Below are 21,695 nucleotides of genomic sequence, written 5' to 3'. Positions count from 1 at the left end.
CATTGATCTCTATTTCTGTTCTTGTGCCAGTACCATATTGTCTTGATTACTGTAGCTTTGTAGTATAGTGTGACGTAAGGCAGTCTGATTCTTGCAGCTCTGTTCTTTTCCTTCAAGATTGCATTGGCTATTCAGGGTCTTTTGTGTTTCCATACAAATTGGGAAATTTTTTGTTCTAGTTCTGTAAAAAATGCCATTGGTAATTTGATAGGGATTGCATTGAATCTGTAGACTGCTTTGGGTAGTGTAGTCATTTTCACAATATTGATTCTTCCAATCCAAGAACATGGATTGTTGGTATCTCTCCATCTGTTGGTATCATCTTTAATTTCTTTCAACAGTGTCTTATAGTTTTCTGCATACAGGTCTTTTGTCTCTCTAGGTAGGTTTATTCCTAGGTATTTTATTCTTTTTGTTGCAGTGGTAAATGGGAGTGTTTCCTTACTTTCTCTTTCAGATTTTTCATCACTAGTGTATAGGAATGCAAGAGATTTCTGTGCATTAATTTTGTATCCTGCTACTTTACCAAATTCATTGATTAGCTCTAGTAGTTTTCTGGTAGCATCTTTAGGTTTCTTGATGTATAGTATCATATCATCTGCAAACAGAGACAGCTTTACTTCTTCTTTTCCGATTTGGATTCTTTTTATTTATTTTTCTTCTCTGATTTTTGTGGCTAAAACTTGGAAAACTATGTTGAATAATAGTGGTGAGAGTGGGCAACCTTGTCTTGTTCCTGATCTTTGAGGAAATGGTTTCAGTTTTTCACCATTGAGAATGAGGTTTGCTGTGGGTTTGTCATATATGGGCTTTATTATGTTGAGGTAAGTTCCCTCTATGCCTACTTTCTGGAGGGTTTTTATCATAAATGGGTGTTGAACTTCCTCGAAAGCTTTTTCTGCATCTATTGAGATGATCATATGGTTTTTCTCCTTCAGTTTGTTAATATGGTTTATCACATTGATTGATTTGCGTATATTGAAGAATCCTTGCATTCCTGGCATAAACCCCACTTGATCATGGTGTATGATCCTTTTAATGTGCTGTTGGATTCTGTTTGCTAGTATTTTGTTGAGGATTTTTGCATTTATGTTCATCAGTGATATTGGCCTGTAGTTTTCTTTTTTTGTGACATCTGTGTCTGGTTTTGGTGTCAGGGTGATGGTGGCCTCGTAGAATGACTTTGGGAGTGTTCTCCCATCTGCTATATTTTGGAAGACTTTGAGAAGGATAGGTGTTAGCTCTTCTCTAAATGTTTGGTAGAATTTGCCTGTGAAGCCATTTGGTTCTGGGCTTTTGTTTGTTGGAAGATTTTTAATCACAGTCTCAATTTCAGTTCTTGTGATTGGTCTGTTCATATATTCTATTTCTTCCTGGTTCAGTCTTGGAAGGTTATACCTTTCTAAGAATTTGTCCATTTCTTCCAGGTTGTCCATTTGATTGGCATAGAGTTGCTTGTAGTAGTCTCTAAGGATGCTTTGTATTTCTGCGGTGTCTGTTTTAACTTCTCCTTTTTCATTTCTAATTTTTTGATTTGAGTCCCCTCCCTCTTTTTCTTGATGAGGCTGGCTAAAGGTTTATCAACTTTGTTTATCTACTCAGAGAACCTCCTTTTAGTTTTATTGATCTTTGCTACTGTTTTCTTTGTTTCTATTTCATTTATTTCTGCTCTGATCTTGATGATTTCTTTCCTTCTGCTAATTTTGGGTTTTGTTTGTTCTTCTTTCTCTAGTTCCTTTAGGTGTAAGGTTAGATTGTTTATTTGAGATTTTTCTAGTGTCTTGAGGTAGGATTTATTGCTATAAACTTCCCTCTTAGAATTGCTTTTGCTGCATCCCATAGGTTTTGGATCATCATGTTTTCATTGTCTTGTCTCTAGGTATTTTTTGATTTCCTCTTTGATTTCTTCAGTGATCTCTTGGTTATTTAGTAACGTATTGTTTAGCCTCCATGTGTTTGTGTTTTTTTACGTTTTTTTCCCTGTAATTGATTTCTAATCTCATAGCATTGTGGTCAGAAAAGATGCTTGATATGATTTCAATTTTCTTAAATTTACCGAGGCTTGATTTGTGACCCAAGATGTGATCTATCCTGGAGAATGTTCTTTGTGCACTTGAGAAGAAAGTGTAATCTACTGTTTTCGGATGGAATGTCCTGTAAATATCAATTAAATCTATCTGGTCTATTGTATCTTTTAAATCAATTAAATATCAATTAAATCTATCTGGTCTATTGTGTTTCCTTATTAATTTTATGTCTGGATGATCTGTCCATTGGTGTAAGTGAGGTGTTAAAGTCCCCCACTATTATTATAAAAGATTTCCTCTTTTATAGCTGTTAGCATTTGCCTCATGTATTGAGGTGCTCCTATGTTTGGTACACATATATTTATAATTGTTATATCTTCTTCTTGGATTGATCCCTTGATCATTATATAGTGTCCTTCCTTGTCTCTTGTAACATTCTTTATTTTAAAGTCTATTTCATCTGACATGAATATTGCTATTCCATCTTTCGATTTTCATTTGCATGGAAAATCTTTTTACATCCCCTCACTTTCAGTCTGTATGTGTCTCTAGGTTTGAAGTGAGCCTCTTGTAGACAGCATGTATATGGGTCTTGTTTTTGTATCCCTTCAGCAAGACTGTGTCTTTTGTTTGGAGCATTTAATGCATTCACATTTACAGTAATTATCAATATGTATGTTCCAATTACCATTGTCTTAATTGTTTTGGATTTGTTTTTGTAGGTCCTTTTCTTCTCTTGTGTTTCCCACTTAGAGAAGTTCCTTTAGCATTTGTTGTAGAGCTGGTTTAGTGGTGCTGAATTCTCTTAGCTTTTGCTTGTCTGTAAAACTTTTGATTTCTCCATCAAGTCTGAATGAGATCCTTTCTGGGTAGAGTAATCTTATTGTAAGTTCTTCCCTTTCATCACTTTAAATATATCGTGCCACTCCATTCTGGCTTGTAGAGTTTCTGCTGAGAAATCAGCTGTTAACCTTTTGGGAGTTCCCTTTTATGTTATTTGTCATTTTTCCCTTGTTGCTTTTAATAAATTTTCTTTGTCTTTAATTTTTGTCACTTTGATTACTATGTGTCTCAGCATGTTTCTCCTTGGGTTTATCCTGCCTGGGATTGTCCACGCTTCCTGGACTTGGGTGGCTACTTCCTTTCTCATGTTAGGGAAGTTTTTGACTATAATACCTTCAAATATTTTCTTGGGCCCTTTCTCTCTCTCTTCTCCTTTTGGGACCCCTATAATGTGAATGTTGGTGCATTTACTGTTATCCCAGAAGTCTCTTAGGCTATCTTCATTTCTTTTCATTGTTTTTTCTTTATTCTGTTCCACGTCAGTGAATTCCACCATTCTGTCTTCCAGGTCACTTGTCCGTTCTTCTGCCTCAGTTATTATGCTACTGATTGCGTCTAGTGTATTTTTTATTTCAGTTATTGTATTGTTCATCTCTGTTTGTTTGTTCTTTAATTCTTCTAGGTGTTTGTTCTTTAATTCTTGTAGGTCTTTGTTAAACATTTCTTGCATCTTCTTGATCTTTGCCTCCATTCTTTTTCTGAGGTCCTGGATCATCTTCACTATCATTATTCTGAATTCTTTTTCTGGAAGGTTGCCTATCTCCACTTCATTTAATTGCTTTTCTCGGGTTTTATCTTGTTCCTTCATTTGGTACATAGTCCTCTGCCTTTTCATTTTGTCTGTCTTTCTGTGAATGTGGTTTTTGTTCCACAGGCTGCAGTATTGTAGTTCTTCTTGCTTCTGCTATCTGCCCTTTCTGTCTTAAGATATTTTCTAATTTCCTTTTCGATTTCTTCTTTGACCCATTGGTTAGTGAAGAGTGTAGTGCTTAATTTCCACATGCTTGTAAATTTTTCAGTTTTTTTCTGCTGTTGATTTTCAGTTTCATTCTATTGTGGTTGGAAAAGATACTTGATATGATTTCAGTCTTCTTAAATTTTTGAGACTTTTTTTGTAAACTAACATGTGATCTATCCTGAAGAATGTTATGCATGTGCTTGAGAAGAATGTATTCTGATGCTGTTGTGTGGAATATTTTGTATATGTCTGGTAGGTTCGTTTGATCTATACTGTTGTTCAAGTCCTCTGTTTCCTTATAGATCTTCTATCTGGATGTCCTATCCATTATTGAAATTGCTGTGTTGAAATCTCCTACTACTATTGTGTTGGTATCTTTTTCTCCCTTCAGTTTTTTAATGTTTGCTTCATATATTTGGGTGCTCTGATTCTCATAATTGTTATATCTTCCTGGTGAGTTGACCCTTTTTTCATTATATAGTGCCCTTTTTTGTCTCTTACAACAGTTTTTGACTTAAAGTCTATTTTGTTCTGTATTAGCATGGCTACCCCTCCTCTCTTTTGGTTTCTATTTGTATAGAATATCTTTTTCCATCTTTTCACTTTCAGTCTATGTGTGTCCTTAAATCTAAAATGGGTCTCTTATAAACAGCGTATGGTTAGATCTTGTTTTTTTAATTCATTCAGCCATCAAAAGTGTTACAGTTGTGTGTTTTTTTGTTTTTTTTTTTTTTGCGGTACGCGGGCCTCTCACTGCTGCGGCCTCTCCCGCCGCTCTGGATGTGTAGGCCCAGCGGCCATGGCCCACGGGCCCAGCTGCCCCGCGGCACGCGGGATTCTCCCGGACCGGGGCACGAACCCCCACCCCCTGCATCGGCAGGCGGCCCCCCAACCACTGCGCCACCAGGGAAGCCCTAAAAGTGTTACAGTTTTTAAGCATTTCTTTAAACTCAGTTAATTTATAAATCTGGATACTTTTAAATCCAAGTGTTTCTCAGAACAAATGACCTCTAGTAACTTGAATTTTTCCCCCTCATTTTATGTTCTTATTTTCTCTTTCTCCTTTAACAGAGACAACATATCTGATTCATTGGCAAGACCACAATCTGATCCCAAAGATGTGCTCCACAAACCCAGGCAACTGGGTCACATTTGATGATGACCCTGCTTTTCAGTCTTCTCAAAAGTCAAAGAATTTCCCTCTGGAGAATCAAGGCATTTGTAGGCCAAATGGACTTAAACTGAACCTTTCTGGTACTAAGGAATTTCCCAGTGGATATTCCTCCACCAGCAGTACCCCTCTCTCCTCTCCCATCATAGACTTTTATTTCAGTCCAGGACCTCCAAGTAACTCTCCTCTTTCTACACCTACCAAAGACTTCCCAGGTTTTCCTGGCATCCCCAAAGCAGGGACTCATGTGCTTTATCCTATTCCAGAATCATCTTCAAACAGTCCACTTATACCTGGAGCAGGTTCTTCCATATTGCCTACTAAACCAACCTGTTTATCCCATGCTTCCTTACTCAGTGACCACTCATGTATACATCCAGCTCCCAAAGTAGGTCTTCCAGATGAAATGAGCCCTCACCAGGCTGAAAGCCTAGGGTTCCAAAGTGATACTCCCCAGTTTCAGTATTTTCAGGAGGACTGTGCCTTTTCAAGTCCATTTTGGAAAGATGAAGGCAGTGCTTCCCAGCTCACCTTTGACCCTCCAGGAAGCAGAAAGATGGTCCCATCAAGAGACAAAGAGATGCCTATTGATCAAAAAGGCTTAAATCAATGTTCACTCAACTACATCTGTGAGAAACTTGAACATCTCCAATCAGCTGAGAACCAAGACTCATTTGGAAATTTGTCTACGCAGTATCTGTATGCTGAAGATGCTGCCTCTTCCTTTGTGCCCCACATGCTCTTCAGGAGTCAGCCAAAAGCCGGCTGGTCTTTCATGTTGAGAATTCCTGAGAAGAAGAACGTGATGTCTTCCCGTCAGTGGGGGCCAATTTTTCTAAAAGTCTTACCTGGAGGAATTTTGCAAATGTATTATGAGAAGGGGTTAGAAAAACCATTTAAAGAGTTACAGCTCAATCCATACTGCAGGCTTTCTGAACCCAAAGTTGAGAACTTTAGTGTGACAGGAAAAATCCATACCGTGAAGATCGAACATGTGTCTTACACAGAAAAAAGGAAATACCATTCTAAGACAGAAGTAGTTCACGAACCAGACATAGAACAAATGCTGAAGTTGGGATCCACAGAGTACCATGACTTCCTTGACTTTCTGACCAGTGTGGAGGAGGAGCTGATGAAGCTGCCAGCTGTTTCAAAACCAAAGAAGAACTATGAGGAGCAAGAAGTTTTCCTTGAAATTGTGGACAACTTTTGGGGTAAAATCACTAAAGAAGAAGGAAAATTGGTTGAAAGTGCTGTGATAACTCAAATCTGGTGCCTCTGCTTTGTGAATGGGAACACAGAATGCTTTTTAACCTTGAATGACCTTGAGCTGCAGAAGCGAAATGAATGCTATTTTGAAAAAGACCCAGAAAAGAAGGGGATTGATATTCTTGACTATCATTTCCATAAGTGTGTGAACGCACAAGAATTTGAGCAATCAAGAATCATTAAGTTCGTACCTCTGGATGCCTGCCGGTTTGAGCTGATGCGTTTCAAGACTTTGTATAGCGGCGAAGACCTTCCCTTTTCCCTGAAGTCTGTAGTGGTTGTCCAGGGGGCGTATGTGGAGCTTCAGGCCTTTGTCAACATGGCCCCGTTGGTCCAGAGACCATCCTTGAGGTCCTGTGACAACATAATGATACACTTTCCTGTGCCATCGCAGTGGATCAAGGCCCTCTGGACCATGAACCTCCAGAGGCAGAAGTCCCTGAAAGCCAAAATGAACCGCCGGGCGTGTCTGGGGAGTTCACATGAACCTGAATCTGAACCTGTCATACAGGTCACTGTGGGGTCAGCAAAATATGAGAGTGCCTACCGGGCCGTCGTATGGAAGATAGACCGGCTTCCTGATAAAAATTCAAGTAAATATTCAACACTCCAAGCTGATTTTCATGTGAAATCACTTAAATGTTTTCCCCCCCTCCTCCTTGGGTTGAAACCAGGCTGAGGCAGTTGGGGTGACGTCATTCAGCTGAGGCCATGCTTACATCGCTGGGTGGGAGATGGAACATCTAGTCAAACAGCTGGTTTATTGTGTCCCCTTATGCCTATTTCTACCAGATAAGTTTAGCCTAACATTTTTTTAAGGTATCATAAGAAATACCATCCGAGGCTAGGATTTTATTATGGATGGTGGTACCGAGGGAAAATTTCTAGTTGGACTTCTTGACATCAACCGTCAGCCTCAGATATTAAAATTATTGTCCATATAGCTTAGATTCCCTAACTGACCTTTTAAGATCTGTCATCCTTGAACATACCTGAACTTTTTTGTATTCTCAGCCAGTACCACTTCCTCCTTAGGTTTTATTCCCTGCTTCTTGAAATAAGACTACCTTTCATTTTTACCCAAGTTAATTTCTTTTGCTGAATTGACCAATTTGACCATCTTGACAAGTTGTTTTAATTTTAATTAAGCATTAAAATTTGGTTACTTTTTTATTTTGTAAGGCAAACAATGAATCTAGAAGCTTAGAACTTTGAAGAGACAGCCCTAGTACTGCATTTATTTTAAAGTAGTAAGTTAGTAGTGGGTGTAACATAATAAAGCAAAAAAGCAAAATTTGAAGTTAGGGCTGCTGCCTGTTTTAGTTCAGTTACTTCTGGCAGAACACTGGGCTATGGAGCTAAGTTGGGGGCAGATTTGGGGCATCTGAGTTGATGCATTCATCATTTAGGCAAACCTTCATTGAGCACTTACTGTATTCCAAGTGCCACATCGGGTGCTGGGGCTAAAGAGAAGTAAGATTGATCCCTGTTTCCAAATAGCTCACATCTGGTCTAATCCTTCAGGGGAATTGAATTACATCCTAGGGCCCTCCACGCTATGGACTGCGGAGGAAGCATTTTTATTCAGGGTGGACCTACAGCAGTGTTTCTCAAAACTGGCCGTCAGAATAGCCTGAGAGCTTTTAAATAACCTTGATGTTTAAGCTCTACTCTATGCCAATTGAATCAGAACCTCTGGGGGAGGGCCCCAGGCACCCATATGTTTTGAGAGCTCCCCAGGTGAACCTAATGTATGACCCAGGTTGAGGGAAACTGCTCTGCAGGTCTCGTGTTGTTTTGGGGCCGGAAGAGCTAGCCCCAGACTACAGTGGACCTAAGGGGCAGCATGCCACCTTTTCTGTGCCCTGCAGTTTTCTGGCTTAACATCTGTCAACTGATTGTATCTTGAGCTACAGACAGGGCCCAGCAGGTGAGAGACACAGCTGGCAGCTGAGGAGCCCTAGGCCTCTGTGCTGAAGGGAAGCCCCCATTCAGTAGCCTTTCCTGACACTCCCTGCTTTTCTCCATTCATTCATGCCAAATTCCCCTCCACCGTGTCCTCCTGACTCACAGTAGTTGGTGGTTACCTTCTAGTCCCAAGGAACAGCCAGGAGAGCCCAGGCCCAGGGCGGGGAGAGGCAGTGATACGATAGCGTGGTCACAGGCGTGGCCTCTAACGGTACCTCTTGGTCAACTCCAGCATGATGGGAATATCTTCCAGGATATCATCCACAGCGGTAATGCTTCCTGCCTTCTTGATAACGTTGCTGGAGGAGCAAGTTCAAACCATCCTCAGATTATCTTCCCCCCAGGGAAACAGATTTTGAGGTTTTGAGTGTGTGGTTACAAGGGATCTGTTCTCAAAGTTATTTGTGCTACCTTTTAGGTGAGAGACGTTATAAAAATCAGAATATCGTTGCCTTTTATTTTGCTGAACACAAAGGGAAAGGGGGAGGTAGGCTGGAACGCGAACTGTGACCTCCTTGGTCCACAGATGTCCTCTGAGGTCTGGGTGATAACCTGACTTCTGTTCTCCTTTGGTCCTAGGGATGGTCACTGGGCCCAGAACAAAAGGTCAGGTGCACCTTTTGCCTGGATTTGCAGCAATGCTTATGCCTCTGAGAGAGGAGCACAGAGGACTCAGCCTGCTGGCTTGTCCAGCTGGGGTCAGAGGGCCAGGGGGACAGGGTCGCAATGAGCCCACTCCAGCTGCTCTACCTCGGAGCAGGCACTCCAGCTAGACCCTCCGGGGCAACCACGCCTTTTTTTTTTTAACTGAGAACCTGTACCAATCATTCTTTTCTAATTTTGGAAGGAGAACAACATACAAAGCTTCTTGTGAAAATGTTCCTGTTCAGAACAGTGCATTTTCTCAGAATTAATGGTAGAGTTAATTGATTCAGTCAACAAGAATTTAGTAAGAGGGCTCACTCACTCACACGTCCATTCCACAAACACCCACTGAATTTCCTCTAGGTACAGGCTCCGTGCTGGGTGCTTGGGGGATACAGATGCAAACATGATCCCTGCTGTCTGGAAACATAAGTCTAGTAGGCGAGGCAGACGCGGAAGCAGCTATCCAAATGAGCTGTGGAAATCTGCTCTCTTCTCTTCTGGAACAGGTACAGACGTTATCTAATAGGGGTCCCAGAGGAAGGAGCCATCAACGGCAGGGGGCAGTAGGGAAGGCTCTGCTTCAGCTTGGCCTGTGAGAATCAGTGAATCCATCAAGGATAGAAACAGCAGAAACACAGGCGTGTCGGTGGGGGACCTTACCTGAGTTATGGGGCCGAGGGGATAGTTGGAGAAGAAACCAGCCTGCCAGGAGGGCCGTGAGCCAGGCTGTGGGGTGTGGAGTTTGTCAGCAGGGCCTCAGGAATGTTTTCAGGCATGACTGTGACAGAATCCTACCTTGTTTTAGAAAGTCAGGCGTACGTTGCAGAGGCAAGATTCAGGAGTAGATTATAGTACAGGGAGGCTGGTAGGAGGGGAGAGAGGTTGACCAAGGTGGAGGGCAGTGGGAGCACTGAGACAGAGGTGAGCGGTGGGTGAGCGAATTCAGAAGAGGTGACCTCGAGACAGTGACAATGGTCTGTGGGCCTGGGGGAAAGGGAGGGGCTGGGAGGAGGTCCGGGTGGGCGATGGTGCCATTAGCTGAGATAGCCTCTCCTCACTCCTTTTAAAATCTGTTTCCCAGCCCTGGCTGCATGTTAAGAGTCCTTAAAATCATTAGAGCTTTAATATTTAAAATACCCATATTTAGGCCTCATCCCTACCAGTCAGACTCCCAGGGTGAGGCCCAGCTATTGGTGCTTGTAAGAGGCTCTCCCATGCAGCTGGCCTCGTACCTCTCCTGGGAGACCTGTCATGGCCTCCCAGGCATCACTCCTCCCTGCTGTGTATCCCTGTGTCTTCTAGAGCCCTGTTATTGCCCTCCCATCCATATTTACCAGCAGTTGAGCTCACTGAGAACAATTCGAAGAGTGTGCATTCCCAGAGAGGCTGGCTGGACTTGGTCTTGGCCTTTGGGAATATTTGTGGAAGACTGTCATAGCACCAGGCTCACACAGAATGTGAGCATTCCAGACAATTACGTGGTGAGAATTCACTGACCAGATTCTTTGGGATAAAGCTGCTTTGTTCAAATCAGGTCTGTGCACCAAGAGGAGGCCCGGGAAAAGGCAGTGAGGCTGTGTCTGGTGGAGTCTGGGGGAGGGGGCAGGGGGCAGCTCTGAGCCAGGCTGGGGCCCAGACACTTCTGGGATCACGTGGCCCTGTCGCCGAGGCTTCTCCACGATAGGGGTTGGGGGAGGATAATGCGAAGAGTAAGAGGCTGCCTGGCATTTTGCTTCTTGAGAAGAAGCATAGAAAGAGTAAGGTTGGGGCAGAGAGGAAATCTTTATCCCAAGGCAGTGCTTCTCAAACTTTTGTGTGCATATGAATCACCTTGTTAAAATGTGGACTCTGAATCAGCAGGTGGGGCTCCCCAATACTGTGCCACCCACACGTGCTCCAGTGATGCCAGTGCAGCTGGCCATGGACCTCACGTAGAGGAGCAAGGACTTAGAGTATCTCGATGTTTCTATGTGATTTTAAAATCACTTGGGCATTTAGAGAACAGAGGATTTTAAAAGAGGGTCTTTAAAACGTTACCCTTTCAAGCTAGTTTCTGAAAAACCTGTTAGAAAAAAAAATTTTTTTAGAAAGGAAACTAAAAAAATGTATGAAGTATATGTACTAATTAAAAAAAAATTGTATGCCCCTTTCCTGGGGATTTTTGAGATCGGAATTGAATTTTCCTATTGGTGAAATAACTTACATGTGATATCAGGGGAGGTGGGAAGGGATGCTGGCTCCTTAAATGTCTCTTCTACCAGCACATCGATGCCTAATATTCCTTTAACAGTGGGTGAGCCTTTCGTTTTACAACAAAGGTTGGCCCCAGATAGTTCATTCAGGCTAAGGTGTGAATGACAACAGAGGACAGTTTCTTGTGCACAGATTTTGCTGGGGGTGGGAAAGAGGAGGAGGAGGGGGGGAGAAGGAGGAAGAGAAGGTGGTGGAAAAGGAGGGGGAGGGAGAGAGAGGAAAAGGGAGGAAGGAGAGGGAGAAGAGAATGAGGACATTTGAAAACACCGATTAGTCATAGAGGGTACATATGGTAGCGTAGAATTAGAAAGAGAAGTGAGCATGGTGGAGGGTCAGTTAACAAATGTATCTATCTCCACTTTCCCAGTTTTAACCAATTTTTAAATATGACTCGCCTTTACTTTTTTCTTTGCTTTCTCTTCAGCACATTGGTTGTTCTCTCCTCCTCCACTACTTGTGTCATCCTTCTACCATTCATTCCCTCCAGCTCTCACCAATTCAGTTTCACGTGTGAAATATTTTGGTTCAAGAGGGACCCGGTATCTACTAGACCTAAATAGATTTCGTGATTTGCATTCCTGGTCCTTAGAAAGTGATGAGGGACTAATTACCGAAGCCCGAGAGTGCCCCCTGGTGGTCAGTACTGAGATAAAGAACATGATTTTCCTCTATCTTTTGTTCATTCACTTGTAAATTCCACAAATATCCTTTGAGCCCCTAATGTGCCAGGCTTGTGCTAAGGACGGACATGATACTTCTCTTCATGGATATCAAAGTCCAAAGGGAGTGTGAGTTATTAAACATTGTAGAGTATTTAGAGTTTTAAAAGCCAGGAAAAATATGCCAGAAAACTTGAAAGGAAAAACGTTCTCCTTTTACCAGTTTTTTAGAAAAGGGGGTAGAAAGGTTTTGTCTCTAAACCTATTTTTGGAGTACTAGGTCTTCAGCTTGGGTGATTTTCATTGCAAAAGTTCCAAAAGAGTTTCTCTTTAAAATGTGAATATCAATATTCACATCTAATATCAATTAGATCATCTCCAATATCATTTTCAGCTCTACAAGGGTAGAATTCATGGTGCTTTCATTAGCAAAATTATGGTAATTAAATAACAATACTGAATTTGTAATAGAATAGCACTGTGCACTTCTATCTATACCACTATAGTATACCACGTCCCTAGAGCTCTTACGTGTGCCAACTAGCTTGTTTAATCCTCACAGCAGTCCCATAAGGTTTGTGTTGTTATCATCATCATCACCCCCATTTTCAGATGGGGAAACTGAGGCTCAGAGAGATCAAATAACTTGCCAAGGGTCACTCACCTTTTAAGTAGCAGAGCTGGGATCTGACCCTGGGCCATCTGAGTCCAGTGTTTATGTGCTTAACCACTATGCCATAAAGGACTGAAGACTGCCTGAATTAAGTTTAAATAAACTTATGTATCCTGCAGACAGAAGGCCAGAAAGGCTAATGGATTGTGGACTCTCCCCTGGCTTTGTGTGTGTGTGAATAAAGTTATCACTTGCCTGCAGTGATCTGGGTAGCTTAGAGCACCTCTGAGGCCGCTGTTGTCCTCCCCTACAAGTGAGAGGAAATGCTAATGAGCATCTGTTGGTTAATTGATGGATGAGTTCTCAAGGCCTTTTACAGCCTTAGAATTCTATTAGTCTCTCTACAAGAAACAGGTTGTAAGGAATGAAAGGCAATTTATCTTTTAAGAATTAAGTGAAGTCCTTTAAACTCTTGTTTTTGTGCCTAAAGCTATATTCTGATGGAAATGTTCTTTCTTGAGTCGTGTCAGTGGTATAGTAATTTAATCTGGCTTTTGAAATTATTGTCATCTCATACATTTAGTTTAAGTAAAGATAGCTGCATGGGATGTGTAGATGTTGTGGACTAAAGCAACAGAATCATGGAACATTTATAGAGTTACTATAGTGATTACGTTGAAAATATTTTTTACTCCATTGTAACACACACACACAGTACCTGACCCCTCTTAAAGCTTTTGTGTATATCTGATATCCCTAGGTCTGGCACAGGGCCTGGCTTGGCATAGAGTAGATGCTCAATATATGGCAAAGTGAAGTGAAAAGAGATATTGCATTGAAACACTGCAAGTCAGTATGCCCATATTTACACGGTACATTTGTTCCAGTCAAAGCTTTAAGGAGGGTGAGTGGGAATTAGTGTACTAAAAAATAATCCATTCTACTAAAAAAAGAATTCTTGGCCTAGAATATTTTCTGAAATGTAAAAAAATTCATTAAGTTTAACTTTTTAAAGAATCATAATTCTTTATAATGTGACCTAATTTAGGCTGAAATTTACCTTTGCATTATCTATCAATAAATAGAGTGGTAAAAAAATGAATAAATTAAGAATTACTGTAAGATCTTATTCAGTCTACTTAAAGAAAGTTTTCTCTCTTTACAGATCTTATGCACATTATAGCCAAATAATGATGCTTAATATAAATGTTACTCACCTTTTAATTTAAAAAACTTAGCATACTTTTATTATTCTGAATTAGAATCACCCAATATAAGGCACTCACATATGAACTTGATATAATTCTAAATTTTTCTGATCGCTGTATTGTTGGTCATTGTTTTATTTGAATAATTAAATGAAATATTAAACTTTCTTTTTTAAAAAAGAAACAGCATACTTCTCATTGAAAACATTTTGGGAGTTAACATATATAACTATATAATGATAAAGTTGTACTTACTTCAAAGCTAGTACTTAAAAAATGCAGGTAGACTTCCCTCCAGTTAGTGCAAAATTGTGAATTTTGATGGTATGTCGTTTAATGGAATTCACACAACCATAGTGCTAATGGAAATGCTTATTAAAGAGAGGGTTACATGCCTCTTATGCTCAAGAGAAATGTTCAATGGCCGTTGAAATACTTTGACTGACCATTTGATTTTTTTCTTCAAGGTCCTGATCATCCCCATTGTTTGTCATACAAACTAGAACTCGGATCAGACCAAGAAATTCCCTCTGATTGGTATCCATTTGCTACTGTTCAGTTTGGGATTCTTGACACCTGTGCCTCAAGGACAGAGGTCAGGTCTCTGGGGGTGGAGAGTGATGTCCAGCCACAGAAACATGTTCATCAGCGAGCCTGCTACAACATCCAGGTACATCCCGAAGCCCTTGAGTTCAGGTTGGGGCTTCCGAAGCTTTGACCTGATTTGGCTTTAGATATTTGCTTTGCCCTGTTAAGTGACTGTGTGTGTGTATGTGTGTATTTGACCTAGAAAAGAGTGATGGTCACCAGTGAGCCTAGTTCTTCCCCTCAGTTCTAGAGAATAGTGGAAGCCTGAGGACACAGTGCTGTGTACTTAACTCAGCTCTCAATGAAAAATAGGGCATTAAAAATAAGTTCACATTTCAGAAGCATATTTATAATAAAGATTTTGTTAGAACAGCATTTCCCAAGGAGTGTTCTATGGAACATATGTCCCATATAATGATCCAGGAAAAAAATAAGTTGGGGAACATCGTACACTAAATTAATGCTGAACAAAAGCTCTGAGAAGTTCTGCAATAAGGAAACTTGTTAAACTTAACTCAGTTTCTCCCAACTCATCAATTATGGAATCTTGTCTCCTGTAAAACACCTATCAGTATCTTCTGGAATAGTATTCTGTGGAGCACTCCTTGGGAAGTACTGAGTTACTCTATCACCACAATTCTAAATGTTCACCATCAGCTCATCTGCATTCTTGCGCCAGATGAATTAAAGAGTGACATACACTTGCACAAGTTTGTTCCTAAACTTGCTTTTCCTTCTCATCTTCAGACTTAGTTATAGAGATAACCTCTGCCACACATTTCCAATAGTGTCTTTTTTTTTAATTAATTAATTTATTTTTGGCTGTGTTGGGTCTTCGTTGCTGTGCGCTGGCTTTCTCGAGTTGCGTTGAGCAGGGGCTACTCTTCGTTGCAGTGTGCAGGCTTCTCACTGTGGTGGCTTCTCTTGTTGCGGAGCACAGCCTCTAGGCCCGCGGGCTCAGTAGTTATGGCTCGCGGGCTCTAGAGCGCAGGCTCAGTAGTTGTGGCGCACGGGCTTAGTTGCTCCGTGGCATGTGGGATCTTCCCGGACCAGGGCTCAAACCCATGTCCCCTGCATGGGCAGGCAGATTCTTAACTACTGTGCCGCAAGGGAAGTCCCCCATAGTATCTTGAAATGGTGTGATTATATAAGTCATCATTAGCACCAACTGGTGGTTCTATAATATAGTAACCAAGTCTGGATTTTTCTTTATTTTGGACGATCTGTTCAGAAGCCTGTAAGTTTGGGTCTGGTGATTTTTATTCTATTGGTAAAATGAATGATGAATGGGCGCTGTTCTGTGCAGCCCCTTCAGGACTGAAGGACTTATTCCCTCGGCAGCTGGGAATTGCCCTGGATGAAGAAGGATGCCATGCTCCAGGTCATGCCCCCTTCCTGGGGCAGCCTGTGTCCAGTAACTGGTGGATTAGGGGTCTAAAGACCCTTTTACCTCAAGTTGGAATAACCCTGCAGGGCCTTCGTAGCTTCAGCCCTCCCTGGGGATCGGCTGAAGCCTTTACTGGGACTGCTTTGCGGCCCGACTTCTCCCTCTTCCTGTTCTGCTCCCTTCCCTCCCCTCCTTGTCAGGTGTCCTCCCCGGCAGCCCTCCCCAGTAAACTTTCTGCACATCAGTCTCCACCTCAGCATCTGCTTCTTGGGGAACCTGACCTGTAAAACTAGGCATCTAAGTATTGTGTGTGACTGAAATGTGTGTCAGGTGCTCATGGAGATGTCATTTATACTGTTTGCTGTTCGTGGGATGTACCAGTTTCACATAGTTGTAGAGGACCGCTCACAATTATATACCAAAGTCTCTTTAGCTTTAATAGCATGGGTGGCAGTCAGTTTCAAAATGTTATCTTCCATTTAATAAGTATTTATTGAGCAGTTTCAAAGCGCCAGCTGCTGCCGTAGATGCTGGGAACACAAAGGTGAACAAAAGACCACCCCCTGTTCTCATAAAGCCTACCTTCTAGTGGTGGAACAAAAAATAATTAGTAAACAAGCAAATAACATAATTTTAAGTAGTGACAAATTCTAAGAAGAGAGTAAAAGAGGGTCACAGGATAGAGAGGGATGGAGGGCTTCCTTATCTAGAGTGGTCCTGGAGGGCCTCTGTGAGGAGGTGCCGTTTGAGGTGAGATGAAGAAGAAGAGGGGCAGGCAGATGGTTTGGCCCAGCTGTTTACTGTTGTAAACTAGTTTTAGTTAGAGAGATGATTTTGGGTGTGCTCTAAATCTCAGGGGGGCCAGAGGCTGGATATATGATACTTGGGGGCATCTTTGATCGCATGTCTAGCCAGATTTGTAAATGTCTTATCAGTGTATGTAGTCTGTATACATTTTATAAAACCTGTGTCTGACTTGGAAGAAAGTTTGTCCTCTTCCAGATCTGACCCTAGAAGGGAAGGATTTGGGAGACTCTGTGGTGCCAAAAGAGAGCAGTGTGCTTCACTTGGGAATGGGCACGACAGGGTAGAGGGGCTGTGTTTGTGTCCAAAGGATGAGGTGGCTAGAGTCCTTGCCTCATTTACAAACGAGGACTGAAGAGATGTTGTGCTGTGTTGCATTTGTTAATGCTGCCCCTGTTTTGCTTTTGCATGACAGGTTGAAATAGAAAAGAAGTGGATTAAAATCGATGGAGAAGACCCAGATAAAGCTGGTGACTGCGTAACTCAGTAGGAGTAGCAAGAGTCAGTGATGACGACCCACTTTCCAAATACGTAATTCACAGAAACCACACAAAGTTCTGCTACTGTAGAGTGGAAACGACAGGTCCAGTGGTTACGTTTAGAAAAGTTTAGACCTGCAACCGAACCGTCTGTACTTTATGCTTTTGATACGTTTGTGCCCTGGGGGTGTGATCTAAAATGTGTCTATAATTTTCATGATGTTTTTGTTTCCTAGTGAAACTCAGAGGCGCTCTTATTGTGACCTGACAGCCACTTGGCCAGAGCATTTTTGATTTTTGATTACTTGGTGGCTGATAGTTTTGCCCTCTGGGTTACCTAGGGCCATAGTTATTATCCTCCAGCCCCTACCTCTTCTTATTGCGCTAGCACTAGTACTAGAGGACGAGGCAATCAGAGGAGACGTAAACCGAAGTACTTAACTTTCCCTCTTGCTCTTGTCTGAAACGTGGTTAGTTGTAGGATGATGTTGAAACCACAGGCTAACATGGAGATGTGGGACTATCTCTGACTCTGAATTATTTATCTTCCTGTCCTGTTACCACACTGGTGAGTAACCATCAGCTGTATTTGGTACCTGTCTTTCACCCACGGTATCATTATTTTCAAAATACATTTGTATTCTGATGTGTGCTGCAAAGAAGCTAGTTCTGTTGATATACATATTTCAGTACAAATCACTAAGACATATTGCCCTTTGCTTGGAGAGATTCCTTTCAAAATGGAATCCCAGTATTGGACACTAGTTAAAATATTTATGTATGTTAAAAATGAATTTTTAAAGTTCATGAATATTGTTTCCCAGAAGTGCAGACTCTAAGAATGTATTTTGATAAAGTATTTTTTTTTGTAATTAACACAAGCTTCTCTTGAGTAGAAGTCTAAATCATATTATGATTATTTTATGTTAGCTCTGCTATCATGCTATTTATGCTAATTCTGCTTAATTTAGAGTAATTTTCTTTAAAAGATGAGCGAAGTGAAAGACACTAGATTATTTTATCTACATTTCTAAGAAGCGATATTTCTATTCAAAGCCAGGTAAATGTTTGTTTTTTAATGAAAAGCCAATGGCATTAGCAGTTATAATTCTGTTTATAATTTCCTTTCAGTGTTTATAGTGAAAGGTCAGACTTTTAAATTTAGGAAATCTATATTCTAGTTATTTTTTTAGTCAGAAAAACACGTGGAAAAAACATGTGGTATTAATGTACCTTCAATTTATGTTGATCCTTAAATATGATTAGTGGGTATTTTTCTTTATTTACTAGATTTGTTTTGAGTCAAAACTGATATAATAGCGTTCTTCCAAACAACATTATTTGTTGGCCCACAGAGTTTGTCTCATACATTTTATTTAATGTTACATTACATTCATTTTAATCTGTTAAGAAATGCAGATTTTATAAAACAAACATTTATGATCTGTATCAATCAGCAGATTTAATGCTTTTCATTATTTTACTGTAAAGGCAAAGAATGCAAAAGTTGACTGTTAAAATGAATTGTTATTGCTCTTTTTAACTTCAGCTGATGTATTGCTCATAATATCATATGCTTGAGACTCACTGTTGATGTATAGGAGGGCAAATCTATGTGCGCGTCATTTAAAAAAAATTCCACCATCCGGCCTCATCATCTGGTGTGGCACATTCTGGAGTGACTTCAATCTGCTCAGAACAAATATGGAGGCGGGCTGAACCTGATGCTGCTCCACGATACCAGGGATGGTAGCTGGGTTAATTACTGCTGGTCCTTGCAGATCTGTTTCATGGCGTCCTGCCCATAAAGAACTCAGAGTCTGATTCAGATGAACTTGATGAATATTTACACCTCAAAGTAATTTCAGCACAGGGTTCAATTAATCACTCCTTAGGCTTCACAGGTTGCCAGTATGTGTGGGTACCTCACTGCTGGGGTCATTTATTCACCAGCCCTTCAGCCTTCAGGAACGTCTCAAGATTCAGTGCTGGAAATGTAACAAAAGGCTGACTGAAGCCCAAGTGAGTTTCTGCAGCAATGCAGAGGTTGATGGCAGGAACAGCGGGGTGCTGCAGCATAATTGTTCATTTGCACATCTATTAGGATCCTTAAATATTCATTACTTAATGTTAAATTAACATTCTGTGTCAGGTGGAGAGGCTTTTTAATACAATTCTTCTGACCTCAGAAATGGCAGAAGGTCAAATGTGATCCTGATGCTCTAAGTGAAAACTCAGGTAGGGTCCACTTAGACTTACCAATTAAGAAGTAGAATCTCCTTTGCCAGAAAGTAAATGATGATCTTCAAAACAACAACAATAAAAACTCCTGCTTTTAAAGTAGGGAATGGAGGAAGGAAGTGAATGAAGGAGGAACTACTCCTTTCTAGCATTTTAATTTAGGTAATTTAGATCAATGCTTTATGAGTTTGACCCCCTTGGGGTCATTTGTTTAATTGACACAATGGCAGACTTCCAAGGAGTGGGCCAGTTTGGGATGAATTGTTCTGCTCTAATTGGTTTGGTCTGGTTGCCTTACCAGTCAAAGGATCGTATTAGCCGCGTAAATGCATTCATGGCTTGATGGTTACCTGATCAATTTACAGATCTGAATTTAAGGACATTTCCTTTTTTTATGGGGATAGAAATAGTTTATCCATTAAAAAAAGTATGGAAAAAAACCCTTCCTAGCATAAATAAAGGCTGGCATTTTTTGACCTGATTTATATATTAAACAGTTCTAGGGTTTTAGTTCCCTTCATTCTGGGTCTGTGCTTTCGATATAGCCCTTCTTCTCTTATAAATTATGTCAGAAGGCCTTCCTTAATAATGACTAAGTATTATTATATCTTATTCAAAATATGATTTTATGTCATCAATACAGATATAAAACAGATTGAGCCTTAATAATCATGTAACGAAGTATTTTGTAGATTGCATATAGATTTTTTAAAATTAAAGATGTATTTCAAATGATTCTTGCTGTGCAATGGACTTATATCTTCTTTTGCAATGTCTGGAGCAATTTTTTTTAAGGTATGAAATCAATTTCAATAACCTTAACCAATTGACTCTGTCAGGCAAATGTATACCTGCTTCACTATTAAGGACTCAGCGTACATGGCGTCTTGGCACATCCTGGAAAAATAACACAATCAAACTACAATCTGTGATGTTAAAGGATGATTTTTAAAAGAGGATATAATCATTACTCTCATAAATGATATGAGTAGATGCCCAAGATCTTACTTAACTCATTAACTAACACGGGGACTGGTAAGATGTTACAAGTGGTTCTAAGGAGAATTCAAAGAGCAGAGACATGTACAGGAAATAAGGAATTCTGAAAAGAATTTACAAATAGATGCAAAATGTATCTATCCATAGGCCAATATCAACAATCAATTTCCCCTAATTAATTTGCATTTGTATGGACAAAGATCATGTATGTTATTATCAGTTTTCTAAAATTTACAGAGTTGTAAAATAACTCAAAGACAATGAAGGTGTTGATAACCTGGATAAATGAACTAGTCTTTCACAATTCTTCCCAACAGGACGAACTTTATCACCAGGAGAATTCTAAGGAACTTTCAAACTTTGGCAACTGGAAATGATGTGCATGTAAAGAAATTTTTTTAAGTTTAGAAAATTATTTTTTTGCAATTTTACAGAATCTATTTCAGATAAAGTGTGTGTGTTTTGGGGGGGCATTAAAGATATGACGATAAATCAGCTCTAATAAAAACCAACCTAACAACCTCCCCACCCGCCCTTTGCATGAGGAAGCTGCCATGTGTTGGAATTCAATTCTTATCTAGCTATATTAAAGTTAAATTTCAAAACTGCATCAGGAAATGGAACTTCATAGAGGCCAGATCATTTGGAACTGTTTCAGCCACTACTGAAATTAACAGGGCTTGATTCTCATTGGGCAGGAACAACAAAAAGATTAAGTAACATAAACCAATCCTATTTATAACAAAAGTTCTCAAATTCCATCAATCATTTCTTTCCTGTTTTGTCTCAACTTCACCTAGACTCGCCCCCCCCTTTGCGTAGACACAAGGTGATTTCACTACATTTTGCTGGGTCTCTTCCAGCCCCTCCCCATTCTCAGCAGCTACTCTACTCCCAGGACTTTTTGTGCTCTTACCCAGGGTCCTAACGGACAAGGCTATTAAATTGACAGGACGGACAAGGTATTTAATTGAACCATGTGAAATTGACAATATTTAACCATTCTTGATGGCAATTCCATGGCGCTCAACCTGATCGCCTGCATATTTCCCCAGTTTATACTGAAACAAAATATTTTTGCTATAATTGTTAATAAGATCCTGCTTAGACCTGGCATCTAAATACGAATTTGTCAATTTTTAAAGCAAGACAGAATTGCTAGCCAGAAAGCAAATAGGTGAGTTACAAAAACTACCTTAGATAAAAGCTCCAGGTGATTTTATGCCTTAAAATCATGTCCTGTCTGTAAGGAGAACAGATTAGACGAGTTGCCCCCTTTTTTTTTAAAGATTAAAGTTCATTTCTATGAGACTGCCTAGGGAAGAAGTGCAAATCGCCACTATACTTCGGGGACTGCAACATTTCCCTCATCTTCGCCTCATCTATCTGCTCCAGAAGAGCCGTACAAACCTCAGGTGGGAGGATAGCATATTTAAATAATATGATTGTGTGTGTGGACATTTTCCTGAAAAGCCCATTTTTGTACTATCCAGAATTGCTGTGAATTCCCTGTAATACAATTTGCGGTATTATCTTGAAACAGAAGAGGGCGCTCGCAGGCAAGCTGCTGCTACCCAGAG

The 21,695-nt window shown here is 40.5% G+C and overlaps 1 protein-coding gene across 2 annotated transcripts in view; it reads left to right on the top strand.

Annotated features, from left to right (window-relative positions):
* STON1 (stonin 1) overlaps positions 1-19,845 on the top strand; it is a 53,458-nt gene extending 33,613 nt beyond the window's left edge. For both annotated transcript variants that reach the window (XM_030857721.2, XM_060309121.1), the window contains exons 2-4: positions 4,900-6,861; positions 14,085-14,287; positions 16,812-19,845. In XM_030857721.2, the coding sequence (XP_030713581.1) occupies positions 4,947-6,861; positions 14,085-14,287; positions 16,812-16,886 (2,193 nt within the window). In that variant the 5' untranslated portion in view covers positions 4,900-4,946 and the 3' untranslated portion in view covers positions 16,887-19,845. The remainder of the gene's footprint in view (positions 1-4,899; positions 6,862-14,084; positions 14,288-16,811) is intronic.
* The last annotated feature ends 1,850 nt before the right edge of the window (positions 19,846-21,695 follow it).

Source organism: Globicephala melas, chromosome 12 (genome assembly GCF_963455315.2).
Source record: "Globicephala melas chromosome 12, mGloMel1.2, whole genome shotgun sequence".
Classification (NCBI taxonomy): domain Eukaryota; kingdom Metazoa; phylum Chordata; class Mammalia; order Artiodactyla; family Delphinidae; genus Globicephala; species Globicephala melas.
This window is presented reverse-complemented; position numbering and strand designations above follow the sequence as displayed.